General features: G+C 48.2%; 1 protein-coding gene across 3 annotated transcripts in view; it reads right to left on the minus strand.

Annotated features, from left to right (window-relative positions):
* LOC135907566 (telomere-associated protein RIF1-like) overlaps positions 1-12920 on the minus strand; it is a 307714-nt gene that overhangs the window by 115550 nt on the left and 179244 nt on the right. For all 3 annotated transcript variants that reach the window (XR_010566054.1, XM_065439245.1, XM_065439243.1), the window contains exon 21: positions 8071-8276. Coding sequence is in view for 2 of the 3 variants with exons in the window: in XM_065439245.1 (XP_065295317.1) it covers positions 8071-8276 (206 nt within the window). In the remaining variant the exon portion in view is untranslated. The remainder of the gene's footprint in view (positions 1-8070; positions 8277-12920) is intronic.

A 12920-nucleotide genomic window follows, 5' to 3' on the forward strand; every position in this document is an offset into this window, starting at 1 on the left:
TAGAGTTGTCATTCCAGTTAACGCGCAACATAGAATGTTGCACATGTTGCACGAGACACATCAAGAATCATCGGCGATGAAATCAATCACTCGGTCAGCTTTTTGGTGGCCAGGAATGGACCACGACATCGAACAACTGTCAGCAGGGTGCACGAGCTGCATCCAAAATCAACCAATGCTGGTATCTGCTCTGCCAGTTAACTGGCCGACGTGCTAGGAAAACTGGTCGAGAGTGCATCTAGATATCGCGGGGCCAATCAAAGGAAACACGGTCCTTGTTCTCGTAGATGCTCACAGCAAATGGATTGAGGCCGTACCGACGAAACAGGCGACCATGTCTTCGACTATTACTTGCCTGCGCAGATTTTTTAGCAGGCTCGGCATTCCTTGCACCATTGTTTCAGATAATGGGACGCAGTTCACTAGCCAAGAATTTACCGATTTTGCGAACAACAATAACATAACCCACCTGCGCATGGCTGCGTTTCATCCGCAGTTGAATGGCCTAGCAGGGAGAGCTGTTCGAACTGTTCAAGATGGGCTGAAGACATTGAACCAGGGCAGATAAGAAAATTGCCTTTGCAGACTACTTTTCAACTACCAGAGAACACCCCTTGCATCGGGCAAATCTCCTTCGGAACTTCTTCCTGGCTACCAAATCCGGTCCTGCCTTGACGCATGTTTTCCTCCTTTGGTTGCAGGAAGATCGGGAACATCGGATGACTGGACCTTTGCACCAGACACAAATGTTTATGTCCGTAACTTTAGTAAGGGTTATAGGTGGAAGACGGGCATGGTAAAGTCAGCAAACGGAGCTAGGATGGTGACAGTGGAAACGCCTGAGGGCCTCGTTCGGTGACACGTTGATCAAGTTCACACAAGGAAAGACCCAACGGCTACCCAAGGCCACAGGGAAAGTGAAAACTCATCCATCTCGAGAACTCCACAAGAAATTCCCGGAGTAGGGCCAAAGGCAAAAGCCGAAAGTCGTGAAATGTCACCACCACAGCGTCAGTCATCACCCCAACCCCTGGACGCACAAGAGAGAAACGGTGAACCTACAGTGGCCACAAAACTACGACGCTCAACCTAAGAGTGCAGACCTGTGCAGCGTCTTCAGTATTATTGATGGAAAAATGTTAGAACTGCAGTGTTCTTCTTATCATCTCTCAGATGAAGTCAACAGCTACACGTGCCAATCTGATTGGCTATCTTATGTTTTCTTACTTCGTTTCCCTTCCCCTCCTTCCTTAACCTGTCTTTATATTTCGATGTGCACTGCAAATAAACGCCCATTCTTCTAGCTTGTCAGCTTGTGTCTGCCTCGCCTGCATCAAGCACAGTGTCCGACTTAGGATGTAACGTGCCATTTCTCTGCATTGTACATGCTGCTAAAAGCGCTCCCTCCGTGTGCGCAGTTACTTTCGCATGGCTGACCGCACGGGGCCTTCGACTGTGGACTGAAGCGATGGCTCTTGCGATTCTGAATACGAGCCGAGCATGGATTGGGATTCAAAGAGCTTCTCACCCGAGGAAGGGGTGAGTTCCGCAGCGTCAGATGTTGGAAAGGTGGCGCCACCATTCCCATTCACGGCAAACCGAAAATATGTGAAAGAACAGCGATTTCTCACCCACGCTGTTTCCTTTCGACGCATCATATTTTGGACCATCCTTGAGCGCAGCTCTTCTATCGCAATAATAATCTAAAAAATTACTGTGCTCGTACCCTGATATTCCCGAAACCAAGCCGACACTGGGGCTGCGTCATGGCCAGAAACACCCGCAGTGAAAGGGTTAAATATATCCTCTTTCCCCACAACCGCTGTTGTGTCTAGTAGTAGCATTTGCTTGCCTTAACACGTCACTTTTCCCCTATCCCCCCCCTTGTATGGGAACTGTGAGCCAAGAGTGGTAAAGTTGTTATTCACTCACTTTGCGACTCCGTCGGTTCTACCCATTCTTTGCCTCCTGTCCCCTGTCCGACTTACCATTTACCTAGCTTCCCTCTGGACTTGCACGCTAGTAGAAAGGTAAGCAATGAAATTTCTACAATGCTTTTGTGGGGGTAGGGTGGCTAGCGGGTGGGTCACGGATATTACAGCTGTCAAGAAGCTAGAATAGTAAAGCCCATCGCAAATCGAGTTGGACATTTTCAAATGCAAATAAAAATAGATGCATCCAGAAGTAAATATCTTTAAATACGAGCTATTTCTATGAACTGATAGCAACCTCATTGGTATGAGGCCCAACCTATGGCACAAGTAAGATTCCCTCACAGCAGCTGGAAAGTCAACCTCAACTGTACAGACATACTCTCAGCCAGCGCACAATACCCCAGTGTTGTGTTTCACACTGCTTTAAAGAGTTTATTTTGGTTTGGATGAGGGACATCTGTGTTGTGTCGGCAGCAGCAGGCAACTGGGGGCCCCCAGCCAGCGAACGCGCGGCGAGCGCCGACGCAGAGAGGGAGAGACGGAGCTAACTGCTCCTGATGAAAACCGGAACGAAGACTGGGCCGGCTCGCGGCCATTTATTACTAAAAAGGACTTCACACGCCAGATGACACCTCCTGATTGGTCCCAGCTCGTCACATGACAGAAGGGGGGTGCGCCATCTAGCTAAACTACTATCAATCATAAATGTATAACACAGAGATCTGGCAGGGGGCGACACTATACTACATCATCCCCCCCTGGAAACAAAGTAAGCATACAGTGAAACGCACACACAATATGCGCACTTAAGTCCAAAGGCAATTTCAGTTCGTTCCCCCCCACGTTCACACACACGCGCACCAGATGCACACAAGGCACGCACTTAAGTCCACAACAAACTCAGTCTGTCCCCACCCAAGTTCACATACACGCGTACCTGTCTTGGGCACCAAAACACAGGCAGTCAGTCAAAACAAAATCCGACAAGGAACACGGCACAACACTCACTGCACTGCAACAAGGAACACATTTTATACCTGTGTGAACGAAACATGTGAACTGTCTTCTAAATGTCACAGCGAGGCCCCTAGCCGTGGCATATCGAAGACGGCAAAACGCTCTACATTCAAGAAACATAATCATCGAGCCACGGAGGCCGTTTTTTGTCATGATGAGGACGCGTGCGTACCTCAGAACTTTGGGGGTTGCGACGCGTATCGGTCGACTTTAAAGACCCAGTCGTCCCACTACTATTTCCCTCCCCCTGGTTGGACAATTGAATGTGGTTGTCGCTCAACGCTGGAGAGGGTTGCCCAGGAAGCTCCTCTCGACGTCCCAACAAGTCCTGGGAGGCTACCGATTCCCCAACGGAATCAGAGACGACTGCTGACTGTGTAAACTCCGAAGTGATACAGTCAGACGGACTACTTAACTGAAGCTTATGACTATGAGAAGACGCTGTCACTACAGACGAGTCATCGGAATGACTATCCAGATTTGAATATGAGTACAAAAAGTCTCTATCACTTGTACACAATGTACTACCTGCTGGATCCTTCATCACTAGGGTTAACTTAGACACATGCCACGTCTTCCCCTCACTGAGTAAAAAAGTAGATGGTCCTATCTGGGCCTTGACTTTACGAGGTTTACTGTACTTAAAAAATCCTTTCCTGTTAAATCTTATTCTGACGGTGTCTCCCACCTTGACACGAGTTGCCTGAGCACCTCTACGTTTTTCTACGTACTGTTTAGTACGTAGTCTGCCACTGTTTCTGCAAGACCCTTTCTTGAACTTGAGGCACAAGACTGTCCTGTTCCCGTAGATCTACACAGAGCTGCATGGTTCCATCCTTCTTGCGCACCACCACGAGCGGAGACACCCACTCAGAAGCCTCGACGCGCTCGATGACGTCGCAATTCTCGAGACGTCGCAATTCATGTGTGACCTGGTGACGGAGAGCCAGGGGTAGTCGGCGCAACTTTGAAGATACTGGTTTCGCATCTTGCTGCCGATGAATTCGGTGCACAAAGTTCTTGACGAGACGCAACTCATCACTGGAGAGGTGATCAAAACCCGGAGGCACACCTGTGGGGCTCTGTACTGAAGGAAGCGATGGTAGACGACATGTCAGCGACGTACCGTCGATGTATGCCCAAGCGTTGGATGGCGTCTAAACCCAGCAGTGATGTTCCTGTAGTCGTTACGTGGAACGTGACGGAGCATGACCTTTGGAAAAACTGGACAGTGGGTTGAAACAGGCCTTGAATGTCGATGCGTTGCTTGGAGAGGTTTCTCAAGTCCACTGTTGCTTGTGACAGCCTGTGCTGACGACCAAAGTTATTTCTAAAATCTTCGGCCGTCATCGATGACACAGATGCTCCCGTATCCACCAGCAGTCACATGGAGACGCCGTTCACTACGACCGGAACTTCCAAATCTTTTTTAGTTTCAAAAGCGCTTACCGTCAAGACAGACGCAGACGGCTGCCCTGCGGAAGGTGAAGACCGCGTCTCTGCGGAAGAGACGTGTCGAACAGTACGGGTTTTTTGGCATACTGATGCAAAATGGCCCAACGTGTGGCAGGCGTTGCCCCGCCGATGTCTTGCTGGACAATTCCTGTAAGACGCGATATGGTTCCTGCTGCCATACCGATCGCATGCACCACGGTTCCCGGAGGAGCAATGTGCGAAATGTCGGCCCTCTTGGCAGCTTCTCGGAAGAAGTCCGTCGTCTTGGCGGCTTCTCGGAAGAAGTCGGCCATCTTCATAAATCGAGTTCTCTGTGTTTTTCTTAATTTTCTCAAAACTAACTTTTCACTCAGCCTGCTTATTTGTGGCAACACTATCTCAAAATCTAGGTCAGCTACAATTGTATTTTTTTGTTATATGGAGCTAAATGCATAATGGTTGAAGTGCCGCTAGCAGATACAGAAGTGTTGCAAGCCATACTGTAAACAGTGAACCTTGATGATCTGCTATATTGCCAATTCTTGTTGAATCTGAAAACTGCTTGCAGCACTTCATACCTTAAACATTCTGTGGCACACTCATGCATTATTATTACTTTCTGCCCAATATTTTTTTGCCTATTGTCTCCACAAACAGTAATGCACCTTTGATTATCTCCATAATTTTTTACTCTATAAATAATCACATTTTTTTAATCAGCTGAAAAAGCTGAGTAAGACCATGTCTTCTAATTAATTTGGTCTAAAATTAAGTAAGATAGCTCTATACACCATGTCCCCCCTTGAAGGACCCCTCCCCAGGTCTGGCCATTTTGAGCTGACAAACGTAGAGCATACAATGCGCGGCAACGATCTTGTCTGCAAAGTACTACATCGCAAAGCTGTGGAAAGACCTGAAGTTATTAACTGAACGTCGTTTTCCCTTCTCCTTGCGGCCACTGCTCTCTAAGCCGCAGGATGACATACATGTGCTAGTGCGCCTACGTATACGTCTTCGTGCTACGACGTCGCTCATGGCGACACGCGACTTCGAATTATTCGAATTATTCGAAACTATTCAAGGCAACATCTGTTCTTTGTGTAATCTGTTGCTCCAACAGACAAATTAAAGCTTAGAGAAATAATAAAAGACACAAACCATATGTCTGAGTGTTTCTTGTTTCACTTCCCACTCCAGCAAGAGAGATGTACAATGGAACCCCGGTTATACGTCCCCCGGTTATGTGATGACCCGGGTTTTACGACGGATTAGTGCAGTCCCGGCGAAGTCCCCATAGAAGCAATGCATTAAAAACCCTTTATCCAATGCAATTTTACGCCTGACCCCCGTTATACGACGACCCTCGCAAAGCGCGAGACGGAACGGCGGACGAAAGAAAAGTGCCGCAGGTTTCTTTCCTCGCGCCGTCTCTCCGCATGCGGAGCGCTTGACACCGCTTGACCAGTTCGCTCCGGCACAGCTTTCTCCCCTGCCTCGTTTCATCGTTCGTTTCCCTCTCTCCCACCAGAAGCCGCCCGCGACGCTCGCTATGCTGAAATAGTTTTTTTCTACAAAAAGCGAGGATAGCAGTTTTATTGGATGTACAAACTTTTAAACATTTGCTTACGAACTAAATTACCAAGCATGGTGTCATGCGCACACAAGCAAACATTAACAAGTCCCTTCCCTTGATGATAATGACAGCGTTTTTTTTTTTTTTCAGGTCCAGTGCGAAAAACATTTATTTTTGCGAACACGTTGTGGCGGATTGACCTGTATTCCAAGTGTAAGGTTTTGCAAAGAGGCTACTGCATGTCTAAATTATCTGAATTTCAGCTTTCTGTGAGGTTAAAATTTCGTTTAGTTGGCCTGCTTGAGGTTGGCCGATGCGGCATTCAACACCATCTCTCTCGCTGTCCAAATGCCACAAACAGTAGTCAGTGGCAGGCCTGTTTCCTGTGCCAACACAGAATTCTTTGCTCCACGTAGTATGGCATTGACGATCTCCATTTTTTCTTTGATGCTCATCATGCAATACTTGCTTGTTCAACACGGTACAGTCCTGTCACGATCAGGCAGCATCCGCAGATCACTCTCACGAAGTTCAGCACACATGCAATGTGGCAGATGAACAAAACAACTGAGCACATGTGCGTACTATGCGGCTTCCGCGATGTTCTCACCGGCAACGTCAAGCAGTATCTCGCAAGAGAACTCTAGCAGGCAATGGGATCTCGCTAGGTCGCTTCGCCGTGGCTTCCAAGACTACTAGTGCAAGATTGTGCACGGTACGGCTCAGAGGCGAGGTTCTACAATGGCCATGGAGATCAGTGCATATGCACACAATGCGTAGCTTGCACTTGGCGCACTCCATGCAGAATCAGTTGCCCATGGGAGTGCGAGACTGCAACTGAGGAGTATTATGTAAATTCGAAAAGAAGTGAACAGTACACATTAACCGGCAGGCATGTACCGCTAAGGCTTAAGCGGGTACAAAACATTAAATTTCCGCTCTGTTCCACACTGTAATGTAACATTGCTTCAAACAAGATCGCTGCACTTCTCGCATGCTCAGCAGACTCGCCCATTGAATACTGAATAGCATGCAGTTTCAAAACAGCCTTGGATGCTGCTGGACGCGCAGGCTGATGATCCGATGACATCAACCTGCAGCTAGGTCCAGTAGAATCAACGGCGCCAGTAGAATGTGCTGTGCCGGTAGAATTTGCCGCTTTGAATGCAACAGGTGGCTCCCGCCAATGCGTTTGTGCCAGCAGTTCAGGCAGCACGCCCTCCTCCGTAATCTCCAGCCTCTCGCTCCGTTGACAGTTTAGTTTTTTTTTTCATAAGCTTGACACATCTTGTTCAGGTGAGCGTCTCCTCACACACCAAAAGATGGAAAGACGGTGCATCAGCCACATGAACACAAGAGGAAGCAGACGACGGCAACCCACGTAAACTGGCAGCAACGGCAGAGATGGTGGCATACACAAAACAAAAATAAAAAGATAACAGCCACTTTGGCCGTGCTAGCCAATCGGAGGCACAAGATGGGGAATTCGCCTCGAGCGCGTCCACTCTGTTCAATCAGAGGCCTGAAAACACACTTCAGAAACGTGGCAAGAACAATCGTTCTGTTGGAGCGGCGCCATTTTGAGCTGGCGCAAAATGCGCACAAGGAAACCAGCTTCAAAAGAAGCACAACATGGTGGCATTCGGCTGGCGGCCACAGCGTACACAGGAAGTTTGAACAAATTTAGCCCGGCACAGGGCATTTCATGGCTCCCATGGCATTTTGAAAGCAGACTTTTTTCTTATTTACTGATCGAAATAAGTGTTAATAATTTGAGGTCAGGTGCTTGAAGGCACAAACATTCCTAAAATGCGTTTTTCTCAAAATTAATTCCTTGGCCAATTATCACCATTTTACAACCTGCATCCCCCTTTAACGCAGTGACTTATCCGTGTATCTGTCAGATAAGGAGTTAACCTTCCCAAGAAAGTGAATTGCAATTGTGTAATAGCAATGAGTTTTCAGAACAAGGGTCACTGAAAATAAACCTTTCTTGGTACTTAGTGCTTGCCTGTCATCCTGTTTCTTTGTCCGTCTCTGTTTTTCTGTGCTACTATTTGTGATAGTGTCAAACCAACGTGCCCAAACAGCCGCAAATCTATGGGAGCAGACCTGAGCCTGGGCGGCACGTGGAGGCCAGGGCAGCGAGCAAACAACGACTGCCACAGATGTACGGCACGGTCGTGGACCTGACCACGAGAATGCCCCAGGGCCGCCTCGAGCAGAGGAGTCAGCGCACACAGCAGGTAGTCATCCCTCGGACCCGCCGTGCACTGGGAGGACAGAGCCCCACACAGGGCCAACCAAACAGGCTCCACCTGCAAGATGGGGGATGTAAGGGAAAGCAGCGCTTTATCTCATTTGATTTATGTCCCCTTAAGGGGGGACGCGGCTTTCGCATCGCGAAAAATTTCCAATAAATTGATTTTTTGAAACTCATATTTTCAGTTTCTACAACCCTTTTCCTATCTGATACCCAAATATCATTACTGTAAACCACTTAGAAGTGCTCTAAAAAATTCGTTTTATCAGCCAACGTGTCGAAAAATCTCGCGGGAATCAAGAAAGAACAGCGTTTTTCAAGCCACAATATCTCCGGAACGGCGCGACTGAGCGCCGCCATCATGGTCTCATTGGAAAGTGCATTTCTCAGTCTTCAAATCTGCCGCTTCAGCTATCTCCTCCATACAAAAACAAGCGCACAAAACCAAATGATTTAAGGTCATGTCGGAGTCTGCGATTGGCTGCGCCCGCCACGTGACTCTAGCACGGTTCGCCATTGGTCTGGCGCTCAAGTTGTCTGCTTGGCTCTTTGCGCCTCGGGAGTCTGGAGGTCTCCACTCACCGTAATCTCAACGTGTCAAAGCAGGTGCTATGCGGACATCGCGATAGCGTGGCCGATCACTATGTTTGTGGACGCTTCATACTCGTGGCTAAGCATTTTGAGCATCGGTGACGCGGATTTCGCGACCAAGGTTCACACGCGGAATCCTCGGACATGCGGCTAAGTTTTTCAGCACTCGGTGTTTTGGAATTCGTGACGAGGCACATAGCGCACTCAATTCTCAGACATGCGGCTAAGCATTTCGCGCCTAGGGAGTCTCCGACTCGGCGATCAAGCACATCACGCACAGACTTTTTGGACCGTCACCTAAGCATTTCGCACATCGGCACCTCGGACTGCGCGAATAAGCACATGGAGGGTCGACTCCTCGAGCCCACCGCAAGGAATTTCGCGCGTCGGCACCTCTGACTGCGGGAATAAGCGCATCGAGGGTTGACTCCTTGAGCCCGCGACAAGGCATTTCGTGCATCAGCACCTCGGACTGCACGGCTACGTATTTCGCACGTCGACACCTCGAACTGCGCGACTAAGCACATCGCGCGTCAGATCTTTGTATCTGCGGCTACGCATTTCGCACATCGGCACCTCGGACCCCCAAATAAGCATATTGCGCATTCACTCTATTATCACATTGTCACGAAAGCTCGTCACAATATGTATCATACCACTCCTTCATAAAGAGAACCTCATCATCAGCTCTGTTCACTAGGCCCTTCGGGCTGGCACAGACACCTGGCTGCAGAAGTGATTGAGGCATCATACAAAAGCACAATTCCGGAAAGCACCTAGCAGCTGCAAATCTATCACTGGCTTTCTGATCCTAAGTTCTACAGCCATTGTCAAGTAAAGATGACTTGGGAGGCTGCTGACACTCAGACCCTTCATTCAGTAACATGATCAATTTTACCAAAAGGAAAAAAACAATGCCTCACTGATTTTACTGGAGATCGCTATAAATCAGGCAGCCTGCGTGTACAGGCTGCCTGAATGTACACTGGAACTATATTCATGTCCACACAGTTCTGCACATCACTTGGTTTGAAACTTAGGCACCATGCTCTTTGTAGAGCAGTAGCAGCAAAGAATGCCCTATAAAAAGAAAAGGGGGAGGGGGGAAGCGCACCAGACCAGAGGCCACATGTACAAGAAGCCCCACATCACAAAACATCCCAAAGACTACAAATTTGGTGCCTTTTAGAGAACTGAAAAGAAGTTGAAACTTTGAGAGCCGTTTTCTCAAAACTGTTTTCCTGCCTTTCTGCTCAGTTTCTGAAACTGATTTCTTTGTTACCGTTTAACATATTCTGACTCCGCTGTTTTTTTTGTTTTTTTTTGTTTTTTGTCACGTTCCTTGGGCTGCAGTGCAGGTCGTGACATTCTCGCTTTCTTATCTTGACCCTTTGTAAGTTTATGATATGGCTATTTGTCTACCCCGAAAGTGCGCTTGATGCAAAGGTATCATAAAATATGGCTCTCCCAAAAATTTGTTGCGAAATAAGAAATGCAAGAATGTCACAACCTTCAGCACGCATTTAGCTATGCAGTCAATAACAAGCCTTCTATCATGTTTTTTAAGTTCCCCAGGCTCTCCAGAAAGTTAGAGGGAGAAAAATTCTGCTCATTTAAATTGAAGCAAGTGTTCTCAAGATATCACTCTGAAACTTTTAGGAAAGCATCAGGGAGGCATCCTAAACATTTGTGCCAATTTTCATTAAAATCCATGAAGAAATAAGGAAGTTGGTTTTCAAAGCCACGTCCCCCCTGTTAGGAATGGCCGTACGGGGTGACAACGTGCCAGCTATTTCAGCCCGCAGCACATGTTCCAATCCAACCGGACGGGGCGCACTCCAGAGAACTGCGAATAACCGGCAGCCACATGGCGCGGGGTCAGCTCAGGAATGTGCTACCCGGCGTGCCACCCGGGACGGAGCAGAGTTCTACGAAGCCCCTCCGAGTCGTGTCGGCTCCAGACCTTTACACCTGTGTGTGTGTGTGCGGCACTGAAACCTGTGCGGCACTGAAACTTGTGCAACACGTGTATGTGAGCCTGCCTCCTCCAAAAGGGCGGGTCATCTTCAATGACATCGAACTATGACGTCAAACGGAGAGGATATAAGCAGCGATTGTCGGCTGCTAGTGAGTGCTCGTGTGCTTATTGTCGTGCTAGAAATGTACTCGTGAGCTGTGTGCTCGTAAGCTGTTTGCTGTATGTTAGTCTTGCGGGCTCCATATGGGAGTCATGCTAGACTGTCAATGTATGTCTTGTCTAATATGTAAATAATGTAAATAAATCCTGCTCGCCTAGTCCTGTCGCCACAAGGTCCTCCCTACAACGACCACTCCAATCCCAATATCTGGTGGCAGCGGTGGGATCGTCCGACAAATCTTACACCCCTTAAAGGCACTAAGGCATTATATAAACAGAGGCTTGGCTACACGTTCCGAAAGCTCACGAAAACACAATACAGGAAAACCTCGTTAAACCGTAGCCGCATAAACAGCCTCTCCACCTTGCGGGTTTCGACAGAACTATTACGTCAGTAGTTTTGTTTTAAAAGTAGTAAAGTCAAATCCCCAACTCAGCGGGCATTGAACACGACACATTTTGTATCTGCATAAATCGTCCCAACTTATTGCTTACGTATCGGATAATGAGTAAGGTTTCCACTTCTCACTGTGCAGTCACGCCGGTGCGTCATCCCCATTGGGTGGCTCGGCAGAACAACAAGCCTCAGAAATTCGAACAACGGCCCCCAAGCGCCCTGTTTGCTTGCGCGTGAAGCCACATCAACATCATTTCGGCGCCGTGCCAGAGCATTGTGGCGTCATGTAAGCTAGGGCTTCCATCATGCCAAAGCTCAGATAAAGAACACCTGGTGCTCAGCATAGAAGAAAAATTGGACATTGTTCGTGCTATTGAACGTGGCACAAAGATGTCGGCGCTGGCACCCGACAGAGATCTACTGCCGACTACAGTGTGTGGCATTTGGAATGCGAAGGAGAAGTTGGCAGATGTAGCAAGGCTGAATAAGTGCAATGTCACGCTTATATGTATGAACTGCGCATGACTCACTGGGGCACTACTTTGTATATATATCCCGTTCATTCTTCCAATAAAGTTGTTCATTACCTGGTGGCTGCGGTTCACTACATGGTGGTAGCGGTTCACTATCGCTATGTCGGCCCCGTCAACGCTGCTTCCCCCACCGAAACCACTGGACCCATCAGCAGAAACATGGCTTGGATGGAAAACTTGGAAATGTGGGTTCACATTGTTCTCCATGGCTACCCAGTTAAGTAAGCAGCCCAAAGAAGTCCAAGCAGCAACGTTACTTGTAACAGTTGGAGAGGAGGGCAGGAAAGCTTACAGCGCGTTCAAATTCGAAAATGAAGCGGATAGGTACGTCGATATTTTGCTTCAGAAATTTGAGGAATTCTACAAACCAGTGACGAATTTGACGTTTAATGAATGTCATTTCGGATCAAGAGACAAAAAGCAAGGAGTGTTTCAATGACTGGCTAACAGACCTCAGGCTTCGGGGACCTAGAAGACCGGCGAGTTCGGGGACTTAGAAAACCGTTTGCTCCGTTGCCGAATCATTCTGGGACTGCGAAACAAAAGCTTGCAGGAAAGGCTTACTTCTGAGAACCCATCATACAGTAAGACCATTGAAATTTCCCGGGCCCAGAAACTGGGAAAAGAGCAATTTAAAGAAATCGGTGAAGGTGCAGAAGCAGCACGTGCCACAGTAATTCAAGCAGTCGCCACAGAAACAAAACCGTGTGGTCATTGTGGCTATACCACTCATGGTGGCGAAATATGCCCGGCTGAAGGAAAAACATGCAAGAAGTGTGGTGGGCGTAATCACTTTGCTCAAGCAGTAGAGCGTCGGTGCGACAACAAACCAGAGGCGTTAAAAACGTGCTGCACGAGGCACAAGCAGAAGAAGACGATTTCTTTTTACAAGCCTCGACTGTCAGCGCAGTCAAAACGGAAGATCATTGGAGTGCAACAGTTGACATGGAAGGCCGCAAGCTCACATGCAAGCTAGACAAGGGTGCTAACTGCTGCGTCATTTCAAGCAAGGATGCTAAACTGCTGCCGAACAAGCCCCAG

The sequence above is a fragment of the Dermacentor albipictus genome, chromosome 1, assembly GCF_038994185.2.
Source record: "Dermacentor albipictus isolate Rhodes 1998 colony chromosome 1, USDA_Dalb.pri_finalv2, whole genome shotgun sequence".
NCBI lineage: Eukaryota > Metazoa > Arthropoda > Arachnida > Ixodida > Ixodidae > Dermacentor > Dermacentor albipictus.